Source organism: Sardina pilchardus, chromosome 4, assembly GCF_963854185.1.
Source record: "Sardina pilchardus chromosome 4, fSarPil1.1, whole genome shotgun sequence".
NCBI lineage: Eukaryota > Metazoa > Chordata > Actinopteri > Clupeiformes > Clupeidae > Sardina > Sardina pilchardus.
In genome coordinates, this window is record NC_084997.1 from 28,199,578 (window position 1) to 28,212,362 (window position 12,785).

The 12,785-nt window shown below is 43.4% G+C and overlaps 2 protein-coding genes across 2 annotated transcripts; both read left to right on the top strand.

Annotated features, from left to right (window-relative positions):
• Positions 1 to 4,407: 4,407 nt before the first annotated feature.
• Positions 4,408 to 5,798, top strand: LOC134078932 (nuclear factor 7, ovary-like). Its single transcript, XM_062535096.1, has 4 exons — positions 4,408 to 4,512; positions 4,743 to 4,765; positions 4,850 to 4,968; positions 5,266 to 5,798. The coding sequence occupies exons 1-4, from the start codon at positions 4,408 to 4,410 to the stop codon at positions 5,796 to 5,798; spliced, it is 780 nt and encodes a 259-aa protein (XP_062391080.1).
• A 3,077-nt stretch (positions 5,799 to 8,875) lies between these two features.
• Positions 8,876 to 12,153, top strand: LOC134078747 (tubulin alpha-1C chain-like). Its single transcript, XM_062534875.1, has 4 exons — positions 8,876 to 8,919; positions 9,421 to 9,646; positions 10,702 to 10,850; positions 11,089 to 12,153. The coding sequence occupies exons 1-4, from the start codon at positions 8,917 to 8,919 to the stop codon at positions 12,064 to 12,066; spliced, it is 1,356 nt and encodes a 451-aa protein (XP_062390859.1). The 5' UTR covers positions 8,876 to 8,916; the 3' UTR covers positions 12,067 to 12,153.
• Positions 12,154 to 12,785: the final 632 nt, after the last annotated feature.

Here is a 12,785-nt window from a genome sequence, read left to right on the forward strand (position 1 = left end):
TGTCCAAGTTATTCAAGACAGTGAATTCGACAGAGTGAGTGATGAATCCATTGCAGTGTGATTAGAGTCAGGCTATCCCTCTGGTGCTTTCCCACATGTATGTGGTGCATCAGGTTGCTAAAGACCAGCCGACCAGGATGGTATGTAAGGGATAATCAACGACGCGCCGTGCGTTTATAGGAAAATAATGCACGTTCGAAGTGGTAATAAGGATCCGACGCCGCAGGCGGAGGGGACTTTACACTTCGATAAGTGCATTATTTTCCTATAAACGCACGGCGGCGCGGAGTTGATTATCCCGCTTATACCACTGCTACTATCACTTTCGTTTATATTGCTGCTGTCTTAGATACAACGTTGTTGCTTTTACCGTTACATTGACATTGGCGAATTAATATTCAAGTGTAATAAGCCCAAAAGTAGGGAGCTACTTCATAGCCGTGCGGTATATGAAAAAATAATGCACGTTCCAAACAGCGCATCACAATAGGAAATTTGTCCAAGCAGTGGTATAATATGGAAATATTTCAGTTCAATGTTATGGACAATTTTAAGATGGAAAATGTGCTCTGAAATACGGATTTCGATGAAACCCATGAATAGGTTTTCCTGCTTTCAATGATGTAAAATTATGATTTTTACATCATTGAAAGCAGGAAGTCCAACATCGAAATCCGTATTTCTCCCATCTCAAGGCAAACTGAGGGAATGATGCATGACCATTCAAAAACATGTCTGGTTTTCTAAAGATCCAAAGCTTAATGCTAATTGGTGAAGTGTCCCTCTAAAACCTCAACTGAATGAACAGCAGTAGAGAGCAGTAGAGCAGTAGTTTCCCTCAGTGTGAGTGTCCTAGTTGAGCTACTGTATCAGAGTATCAGCTTTTACTGCTTATGGAGTTATCAGAGTAGGCTATCTGAGCTTTACTGCTGCTGGACTTGATACTGACCTTTGGCTGCCTCTCCCTCTTCTAAACTACTCAGGCACACACTGCATTCAGCATAGTTCTAATGTTGTTAAGATTCTCCATTTTGTTGAAGTCAAGATCCAATATCTTTCACATTTCACATCACAACACATTACGAGTGGGTCTTTAGTACTGTAAATGCCCACTAGAGGTGATGTTGAATAGCAGCCAAGAACAAATACAGAAAGATATACAGATGTATTATCACTTTATAGTTTTGTCCTGTTTAACATATGACATGACACAAATTCACATACTGTAGTTTATCATATCATTTCTGTTTTGTCAGAAAGTAAAAGATGTAGAAAAGTGAGGTCATCTGCCAGGCAACGCGATTGTTCAAACAGTGTCACAACTCTCTTTATGGCTCTGAAGTAACTCAGTGCCATCCAATCAGAAACCAAAGGCTTTTTAAGAGTCCCTCCCACTTGCATGAGTGAACTGAAGCTGAAAGACATTTTGTAGTTCAGCGCCACTTAACAGTTTATTGTAGTACAGGATGATTGTTCCTGCAGATGAAAAGGTATGAATTAGAAGTGTTTTTTTTACAACAATACAACAACTGGAGCTTCAGTTGGAGAGTTGTGTTGACAAACAGAGATTTATTTCAGAGAGGATTCTAGTTCAGGGTGACACGAGTTTTCAGAGCAGTGAAAGTGAGAGGAGAGATCATAAGTGTAGAACAATTGCAGCCTTTACAGAAAATGGCCTCCAAGTTGGAAAAGGATTTGTCTAAAAGTAAGCCCTTCTGCAGTCTGCACCGTTCAGAACTCAAGCTCTTCTGTGAAGATGACAAACAGCTTGTGTGTGTGGTGTGTCGAGACTCCGAAGTCCATACAAACCACAAATTCAGCCCCATCAATGATGCAGCAATTGATCGTAAGGTAAGATGTCTGCTCCTAAATTAATGTGTTCTTGTATTGTCAGTAACACTGCTGCATGGATTCTCTTATCAAAAACCTCTCTGAAACACGCTCATCCTACACCACAAGGGTTTTTTTTTATCATAGATCATTTCAGGTTAATGATTTATTATAAAATCTTTGTCATTAATGAAGATAAAACAATGTCTTGAGCATATCCTATTCCAAACAGTTGCAGTTTACTTTACAAGAGATATGGCCAGTGTCAACATGCATAAATGGTCTTTCTGTTGAACCTTTGAACCTTCTTGCATGACCTCCTTTCCATTAGGTTGCATGCACATTATGAAACATTACAACAACTTCCTTGATCATGATAAGATTGCTTAGAGTGAGCATTTTAGACTATTTGACGAAGTGGTTTAAGTTTTGGAAGTGCAGTTGCAAGTGCAGACTGTAATGCCAGACAAGGTATTTTTTTCCGACATCCAGTATTGACATCCATAGGACTTCTATATAATGTCCAAACAATTTTACCTAGTCTTATTGATGTCAAAATGTGGTCATGGTTAGACGTCCAAATAGCAATAGCACATTGTGCAGTCGTCAGGAATTGGTCTTGGACCGATGGACGCGATAAAGACATGATCTGCACGGCCATCTGAGGCCTGTTTGGTGGGACATTCTTCCCCTGCAGTTGATCCTTGCTTAGTGTACACCGACCCACACACATACGCGCACACACACACAAACACACACACACACACACACACACACACACACACACAAAGACACACACACACACACACACACACACACACACACACACACACACACATACACACACACACACACACACACACACACACACACACACACACACACACACACACACACAAAGAACATAGCAGTGAGCATAGCACACATCCATCCACGGAGTAGTGGGCAGCCATTGCTAAGGCACTGGAGAGCACACTGACCCAGAGATAAGTGTTGCCCATCCAGAGTAATCTGTCTCCTCAAGACATGAGAAATGACCATCATGATATCAAGTACTGTATGTATAATAAAGGCAGGTTACTGACTTTGTGTGTTTAAAACTGACCACATTGTCTCCAGGAAGAACAGCCCAACTTTCTCTTTCTCTCTCACAAACACACACTAAAACACAGGCGCCCTCTATCCCAGCATGTCTTCACTGCTGATCCCAGCACATTTACCGTTTCCAGCACTAAGCAGCATTACTGCCTCAGTACGTGTCAGGGAAGCAAACGTCCTTCCACAAAATTCAAACACATTGTCCTCCAGCTTCGCTGCATTCGCCTATGACAAAAATATGGATAGCCCATCCCAGCCAACATTAATTAGTTTGTGGCAAAACAATGTTTTTTATATTGCCTCACCTTTGTTGTGTTTTACCTTATCCTACCAACTGCATTATTGTAGGCTAGTTAATTCAACACACAGGAATAAAGAATTGCAAAATAGTACAAATAAATGAAATATTCTCTTCATCTGTATATCCATCAATATACTGTACAGAGCTAATCCAGTTCATGCAGGCCCTGCTGATGGACCCAGTGCAGTCTATTGGAGCCCACTGAGGAACCAAACTAAAAGTGTTCTGCCATAGTTCACCATGCAAAGAGTTTCATGATTGTTCTTTCTTTTTTATCCTTTTCACGGGATAATAACCCTGACCTGGACGCTCTACAAATATTGGATTCTGGAGCTGTATTCCTTTTGCCCCATCTTATGTCCGTGTTTATGAAACAAAGTTACAGTTTTGTTGTTGCCGACCATAATAATCCAAATGCCCACCCAAAGACGTCATCCTAGTCACTCTAAATGGGATGGAATTTGATGTGGATAATGCTGTTTAATCCAGCACTGATCAGTCACTTCCACTACCTGCATTTCCCCCAAAAGTTCAGGAATCGAACCAGCCACCCATCATTCACAACTCACAAGGCTGATTTCCTAACCTCTTGTCATGGACACACACACACAAACACACACACTTGAGACCTGAGAATATGTGTTGTCTTCTCTCACTTCTTTCTCTCCTCTCTCCCTCTCTCATCTCTCTCATCTCTCTCTTTCTCTCTCTCTCTCTCTCTCTCACACACACACACACACACACACACACACATACATCTACATGGACAGACACACACACACACAGACCTTCAAAACACCGTTCTCCAGACGACCAGACAATCCTGAATAACACTGTACGTTGGTTTCATTCCAGCAAGGACTGAGGGTCAAACTGCAGCCCATACAGATCAAGCTGGATGCGTTTAAAAAGGCTAAAGAAACCTGTGATGAAACTGCCCAAAACATTACAGTAAGACTGATGCCTGCTCCTCTAATAGTGATAACAACATAACTATCATACACATATTCCAAGTCTGAGACACCATCATGTGGTGATGTGTGGTATTACAGGTCCAGGCTCAACACACAGAGAAGCAGATCAAGCAGGAGTTTGAGAAGCTTCACCAGTTTCTACGAGATGAAGAGGCAGCCAGGATAGCTGCACTGAAGGAGGAAGAGGAGCAGAAGAGTCAGAGGATGAAGGAGAAGATTGAGAAGATAAGCGAAGAGATTTCATCTCTTACAGACACAATCAGAGCCATAGAGAAGGAGATTGGAGCTGATGACATCTCGTTTCTACAGGTTGGTTCTTGTGAAGTGTGCTTTTTAAGTCAGAACACACACACACACACACACACACACACACACACACACACACACACACACACACACACACACACACACACACACACACACACACACACAAACACACACACACACACACACACGCACGCACACACACACACACACACACACACACACACACGTTTCCTACTGATAAGGCCTACCTAATTTCTACCCTCTGTTTACAGAGCTACAAGAGCACAGTGGAAAGGTGAGTGATCTGCCTCCTGTTTCTATTTCTCTGTGGTTCTGAACCCAAACCCACAGCAGCACTGACTCCTGAATGTTATTCCAGAGCCCAGTGCACACTGCGGGATCCAAAGACGTATTCAGGAGCTCTAATCGATGTGGCAATGCACCTGGGCAACCTGAAGTTCAGAGTCTGGGAGAAGATGCAGGAGATTGTTCAGTACAGTGAGTTCACCCCCCGACACACACACACACACACACACACACACACACACACACACACACACAGTCATACATACACACACACACACACACACACACACACACACACACACACACACACACACACACACACACACATAGCCGTGCACATATACACCCTCTCTCTCTCTCTCTCTCTCTCTCTCTCTCTCTCTCTCTCTCTCTCTCTCTCTCTCTCCCACACACACCATTTTAAGGCAGAGAGCAAAGTAGAAAAATCTGTTATCACCATTACTGAATTCTCATGTTCTCTCTCTGCAGCTCCTGTGATTCTGGATCCCAACACTGCAGAACCACGACTCATCCTGTCTGAGGATCTGACTCGTGTGAGATACAGTCAGAGACAGCAGCTTCCTGATAACCCAGAGAGATTTGATATGTATCACTGTGTCCTAGGCTCTGAGGGCTTTGACTCAGGGACTCACTGCTGGGATGTGGAGGTTGGAGACGGTACATGCTGGGAACTTGGAGTGAAGACGGAGTCTGGGGAGAGGAAGGGAGAGAGTTGCTATAATAGTGGAGTCTGGAGAGTGCAATATTATGGTAGTAAATACACAGTACGCTCCCCATCCCAGCCAGACACCCCCATCACAGTGAAGCAGAAACTCCAGAGGATCAGAGTGCAGCTGGACTGGGACAGAGGAAAACTCTCATTCTCTAACCCTGATAATAACACACACATACACACTTTCACACACACTTTCACTGAGGAATTGTTTCCACTCTTTTACACACTCTCATCCCTGAGTATCTCAACAGTGAAGGCTGCAGTATCTATTGAGCAGCTCAAGTAGAGTTCACAATCTTCACAAGGAAAGGAAAAAAGAAAGATAGTGGCTTGCCTAGTGGCTGCCTCTTGCTATATGGCATTCTGTGACATAATATTATGTGCCGCTAGTAAGGTTGGGTACTCTCCTAATAAGTATTTCATTTGAGTGTCATTCTGTACATTTAAAATGTGGGATTGTTGTGTGTGTGTGTGTGTGTGTGTGTGTGTGTGTGTGTGTGTGTGTGTGTGTGTGTGTGTGTATATTGATCTAATGGTTTCAATTTTTGCATTCATTTTTTATACCATCTCCCCTTTTGGTTGGCATGTTTGCTTGTGGCGGCCTCTCTCTATGGCCAGTGTGTGGTCACTGAGTCTGTACCTAGTGACTAGTTTTCGGATCCGGGGGTCTTTTATGATGCATAAGTATTCGGCCATTTTATAATCTCTTTCTGGTGATTGACACACTTCCATTTTACTTTGAGTTTTAATTGTATATTCCCAATAATGTATGCACTTCTGTTTTTGTTGTCATGATTTTCTTTGGTGGTATTTTGTTGATGTTAGAATTGGTGTTAGAATTTAAATGTATTATTTTAATCTATTATTAATTGGCTGAAGACACTCTTTGTAATATTTTGTTCTTGACACCTGTGTACTGTCCTGTCTTGCTGCTTTTACAAATGGAATGCAGTAAGTGATGCAATAAACTCTGCTTTTCATATGAACTGTTGGGTGTGTAGGATTCTGTGTGTCACTGTACTGTATGTCACAAGATCATTACCTTCTATCATGGGCAGATCAACAGAGTGAATCAGCATCACATTACATACACATTTTACGTAAAACATTACACACACACATAACACACACATATTGCATACATACATTTCATACACAGATTATCTCTGAAGGGTCATGTCGACTGACAAAGTAATTTTACAGGAGTTCATAGTAGGCCATAACACAAATGGCGTAGAGTAATTTGTGACTCTCTGGGTTAGAGGTTGAAAGGTTGGTTCTCTGTAGATGGGTAGGATACAGCTGGGAAGGAGTGGCATTGTCCCTATTACATAATGAGTTTATCATTGAGATAGACGATGCTGAAGCTGTTATATTAAGGTCTATAAACCCTAATCTTGTCCTAGCTGTTTATCATTATAGTGTTAACTGCTACCACTACAACTTGTTACAAGCCTGGCTCAAAGCATGCAACAGAGTAGGGAAAGGCCACACGCGGAGTAGCGATATATATATTAGATTTATTAAAGGAATAGAACTTAACAGAATAGATTAAGTAAAGTCAGTAATGTAGTAGAACTTAGAAAATAAAAGTGTATGCAATCAGGATAATGAGGTGCAGTGAATAAGCAAAGCAAAATCCTAAATCGGTGCGGGAGAGACAGAGCAGCGGTGGGCGACCCCCAGTCTCGTCTGGAATACTCTTTTAAACCAGGAAGTGATTTCCTACAGTATGATTCCAAACACCTGCGCCCAGCTCACCTGTAGGAGACAGACGTAGCAGACAGGAGGAGGAGCCAGGCAAAGCCGTGACAAAGTGCACTGTCCAAAGTGTCCTCAGATTAACCTTCTATTCTCAGACTGTTCCTCTTGTGTTAAAGGAATCAGCTCTGGAAAAAATTAAGAGACCACCGCACATTTTTCTGATGCAATCCTAAATATGACAGTTATATCCTTTGAATGTCACTCAGCAACTGTTGGATGACATCAGAAAAATGTGCAGGTGGTCTGTGCTGGGACTGAATTGCTGCTTTGCGTTATTCACAAAGCAGTGTTTCAGCGATTGGTGTTGCGGTCACAAAGCTTTACACTTTGATGTGTGTTGTTTGTGACACCGTGTAATATCAGAAAGTATCCAGAAGTGATAGTTCAAGTCAACGCTCCAACCTTCTACTTATGCCTACAACTTCTCATGGGATTTACTACTGTAGCTGTCTGTGATTTTTAAAATATATACTATATATAAAATAAATTAAAAAAAAAAAATAGTATAAATATATATATATTTAAAATATATATATTGTATGTGATTTGTGTGTGTGTGTGTGTGTGTGTGTGTGTGTGTGTGTGTGTGTGTGTGTGTGTGTGTGTGTGTGACTGTGTGTGTGTTCAATACCTTCTGCATTGGGTAACTACAGAATGCAATAGTGTGCTTATTCCTTTACTTTGTGACACCAGAAGTTTTTCCCAGTTGGACATCCTTTAAGGAAGACAAGCATTTGAAATAAAAAAAAAAAAAAGTCTGGAGAAGAGCAATGAAATAAACAGATGACACATTATAGAGCAATTAATCTTCAATTCAGCTCTGAATGCTCTGAATGTGGCCTTGTACGCCCACAGCTTAGAAAAGCTGCCATGTAAACAATCATTTTTGGATGTTTCAAGTTACAGAGTGGATGTGAACCAAAGCCACCAGAAACGACCCGAGGTGTTAAGTGGGGTTTTGGTCGTCAGCGTCACCTACATTGCCTTTATTAAGCACAGAAGAGGGGCTCTAGTGTTGCAACCTTTCAGACACTTTGAACAAAGCTCTTTTCAGACACCAGGACTCGGTTTCCTTCCTCCCAGGGCAATAGTCACTGCAGACAGAGGAACTGAGCATTTTACCCAAAGCAGTAAATGGACTTTAATGAAATGTTCACTGCAAAACACTGTGCCTGTCCTTTAGGCGTTACAATAGCCCACAGCAGCAATTTCTCAAGTTTTGGCTTTTTAGAAAAAAAGTCAAAGTAAAAGTCCCATGTTAACCGAGGGCAAAACAAAATCCCACAATGGCTGTTCTGTAGTTTCTATATGTCTTTGGACAATGTGTTTTTATATTCCCCTGTGGCTGGGAGGTTCTGACCTTGTTCCCTTGTTTTGTGCTCCTCTCTCTCTCTCTCTCTCTCTCTCTCTCTCTCTCTCTCTCTCTCTCTCTCTCTCTCTCTCTCTCTCTGTGTATGTCTCTTTCTCTCTCTCTCTCTCAACTAATCAGAAAGGAGAAGATCCTATCAATTCTTCCTGTTCTCTCCTTACAGAGGTGTTGTAGATCATCTGTCTATAAAAGAGTGTGTTTGGCTCTTAGAGGTACACTCTAACTTTCTACCCGAACCCTAGACGTCGGATTGGAAAGGCAGGTTTGAAACATGGTAAGATAACCTCAGTCTGGATACTTAAAATCAGTGATTTAACTGTCTGTGTTGGCACGTGACTACTGTAAGTTGTCTTCGCTGTCTACTTTTTAGCTAACTGTGAAAATGTAAAATACAAATGCACTGGGAGTCAAATGTGGTAACAGGTCTGACTTTGTTTTGAAGCTCTACTATCATACAATTGATATGTGACAAAATATACGATTTGTTTTGTATCGTCTTCAAATGTATTGAGAGGGGAACAAATGTGCTTGTCTGAAGTGGTGACAAAGGGGATATTGATACAGACTTTGACAGGGACTTTCTCCTCTATTTCAATGCAATCTGTCAGGGTGTGTGAACAGATTGGCTTGGCTGAAATTGCATCTTTGCAAGTAACTCAAATCCTGGTCATTCTCTCTTTTTCTCTCTCTCTCTCTCTCTCTTTCTCTCTCTCTCTCTCTCTCTCTCTCTCTGTCTCTCTCTCTCTCTCTCTCTCTCGGACCCCTTGTGCTGCAGCGCGAGTGCATCTCTGTTCACGTCGGCCAGGCCGGAGCCCAGATTGGCAATGCATGCTGGGAGCTCTACTGCTTGGAGCACGGGATCCAGCCAGACGGACAGGTGCCCAGCGACAAGGTTCTTGGCCCCGGAGGAGACGACTCATTCAACACCTTCTTTAGCGAGACAGGATCGGGGAAACATGTCCCGCGCGCCATCTTTGTGGATCTGGAGCCCACTGTGATCGGTGAGATACACTTATCTGTGCCACTTACTAGACATACTGTAGTCCTAGACTAGACTAGACTAGTTCTCATTATCGATTCTGTATTTTATTTGTTTAAAAGTCACTTTTTTAAAAATACGTTTTAACCCTGGTACAGAGACGAAAAGTTATGTTCAAGTGATAGTAAAGTTTTATAAAAATGTGTGTTATGTAAAGGCACATTTCACATTTGTTTGTGTTTACATTAGCAAATGCTTTTTGTGCAGATCGTCGGTATCCTCAGTATTCCCAGAGAAATTCCACACAGGGTTTCTAGTTTGATTCCAGTTTTCGGAGCTATAGACTGCCTACAGAGACCGGGTTTTTGTTACAGTGTATTCACGGAATGGGCTGCTACCAGTCATGACTAGATGATTGTATTGATTCAGTGACGATTCAGTTCTATTGGGGGAAGGTTCCAGAGGGGGGCGGCATAGAGGCAAAGAGGGGAAGTGAGGGTGTGTGTGTGTGTGTGTGTGTGTGTGTCTGTGTGTCTGTGTGTGTGTGTGTGTGTGTGTGTGTGTGTGTGTGTGTGTGTGTGTGTGTGTGTGTGTGTGTGCGTGTGCGCGTGCGCGCGCGTGTGTGTGTGTGTGTGTGTGTGTGTGTGTGTGTGAAGCACAGATACAGTCCATCTAATCAATAATATGTGACTGGACGCAGTTTTATACAATGACCATTTTCTCACACATTCATGTCTGATGACTGGTCAGTTTTGATCGGGAATACACAAGTTGAATAAAACACCCAAATTGTTATGAAAATGATCAAACAAAGTCATGGGGCTTCATGATAGCCAGAATAAATTAACTGTATTTTGACAGGAAAAAAAAGTCCAATCTGACTGCAAACACAACAGGATGGCTAAAGTAATGCTATGTAATATTCCACCTTAATGCAACATCTTCACTTCAATGATACACTGACTTATGTTGTACTGTGCAGGACCAAAAGCCTTGAACAACGAAAAGATTGACAACAAGGGGTATAATTGCCAACTCTAAGATCCTGTTGCTTGTGTTTTTCACTATACTCCTCAGATGAGGTGCGGACAGGCACCTATCGCCAGCTCTTCCACCCTGAGCAGCTCATTACTGGAAAGGAGGACGCTGCCAACAACTATGCCCGCGGGCACTACACCATTGGCAAGGAGATTATCGACTCAGTGCTGGACCGCATTCGTAAGCTGGTAGGACAAAGCCCAAAATGCATATATCTCTGTGGGAAGAGTAGTCTGTAAATAAGATGTACTGTACAAGCTACTTTCAATATTGGATGATTTATTGACAATTAGACTTACAGAGGCAATATTCCAAATGTGAATTAAAACACAATTGTGATTTTAAAAAAAGTGGTTAAATAGCCTACTTAAATGTTTTTTTTACCTTATTGATGACAGGGCTAATGAGTTTTTTTTCCCCCTGAAGTCTGACCAATGCACGGGTCTCCAAGGCTTCCTGGTGTTCCACAGCTTTGGTGGGGGCACCGGCTCTGGCTTCACCTCCCTGCTGATGGAGCGTCTCTCCGTCGACTACGGCAAGAAGTCCAAGCTGGAGTTCGCTATTTATCCAGCTCCCCAGGTGTCCACTGCCGTGGTGGAGCCCTACAACTCCATCCTGACCACCCACACCACCCTGGAGCACTCCGACTGTGCCTTCATGGTGGACAACGAAGCCATCTACGACATCTGCCGCAAGAACCTTGATATCGAGCGTCCATCATACACCAACCTCAATCGTCTTATTAGCCAAATCGTCTCCTCCATAACGGCCTCCCTCAGGTTTGACGGAGCCCTAAATGTGGACCTGACGGAGTTCCAGACCAACTTGGTGCCCTACCCTCGTATCCACTTCCCTCTGGCCACCTACGCCCCCGTCATCTCCGCAGAGAAGGCCTACCACGAGCAGCTGTCCGTGGCTGACATCACCAACGCCTGTTTTGAGCCAGCCAATCAGATGGTGAAGTGCGACCCTCGTCACGGCAAATACATGGCCTGCTGTCTGCTGTATCGAGGTGACGTGGTGCCCAAAGACGTGAACTCTGCCATCGCAGCTGTCAAGACCAAACGCACCATCCAGTTTGTGGACTGGTGCCCCACTGGCTTCAAGGTGGGCATCAACTACCAGCCCCCCACTGTGGTGCCCGGTGGAGACCTGGCCAAGGTGCAGAGGGCCGTGTGCATGCTGAGCAACACCACCGCCATCGCCGAGGCCTGGGCCCGTCTGGACCACAAGTTCGACCTGATGTACGCCAAGCGCGCCTTCGTGCACTGGTACGTGGGGGAGGGCATGGAGGAGGGCGAGTTCTCCGAGGCCAGAGAAGACATGGCCGCCCTGGAGAAGGACTACGAGGAGGTGGGCACAGACAGTACCGAGGATGATGATGAAGAAGGAGATGAGTATTAAGGACTTCATGGGCAGCTTCCTCTTCATCTTTTATCAGAGGAAGGTACTTCCAACAGCTAGCTAAACTGGAGGCATTTGAGTGGATATTTGCATATACAATGCTGTAGCGAACCCATATGCTAACTTGTTATGTTGGCATTGTGGGAAATCATTTTTAGAATTTGCCGTCAAACATGTAAACAAATTAAAGCAAGACATTACAATTACATTCATTCTGTATAATATTAAGTGCACATTTTGATTGTGACAAAGTACCGTTTGCCATTTCATCTGTTGATATTGTCAGTCACCTGCCAAAGAATTAAATGTGTCCCACATCTTTCTGAACACATAAGTGTGTATTTATTTCTGTAATCTTTCATTTGAACTGAAGCACTACATTTAAACGTGTAAAAAAAAAGGATAACAGATCTGTGAGAACCGCAAGGCCAGTGTAACGTGATAGTGGCTGTGTTATGATGAATTCCCCTCCCCCCTTCTGCTGCCATGCATACCGGAATGCTGAAGACAAGATGGCCACCTGCTCCACCCCCCCCCCCTCCTAATCCACCCCCCACCCATCCAGCACCACCCTGCACCACAGCTGTCTGTCTATATGAGTTCATCAGAGATGGCGGCATAGCTGAATGTGAGCAGTGTCGGCCTCGCCTCCATGACACGGCATTCGGCCCCAAAAAATCAATCGCAGAGAGCAGCCATTAGCTCTATCCCCCTGATCG

Excerpts from the sequence above, each read along its gene's own strand:
- LOC134078747 (XM_062534875.1), top strand. Across the intron at positions 9,647-10,701 it reads TCTGGAGCCCACTGTGATCG|ATGAGGTGCGGACAGGCACC; the intron begins GTGAGATACACT and ends TATACTCCTCAG. Across the intron at positions 10,851-11,088 it reads TGGACCGCATTCGTAAGCTG|TCTGACCAATGCACGGGTCT; the intron begins GTAGGACAAAGC and ends TTCCCCCTGAAG.
- LOC134078932 (XM_062535096.1), top strand. The coding sequence starts at position 4,408 with ATGAAGGAGAAGATTGAGAAGATAAGCGAAGAGATTTCATCTCTTACA. Across the intron at positions 4,766-4,849 it reads TACAAGAGCACAGTGGAAAG|AGCCCAGTGCACACTGCGGG; the intron begins GTGAGTGATCTG and ends ATGTTATTCCAG. Across the intron at positions 4,969-5,265 it reads GCAGGAGATTGTTCAGTACA|CTCCTGTGATTCTGGATCCC; the intron begins GTGAGTTCACCC and ends CTCTCTCTGCAG.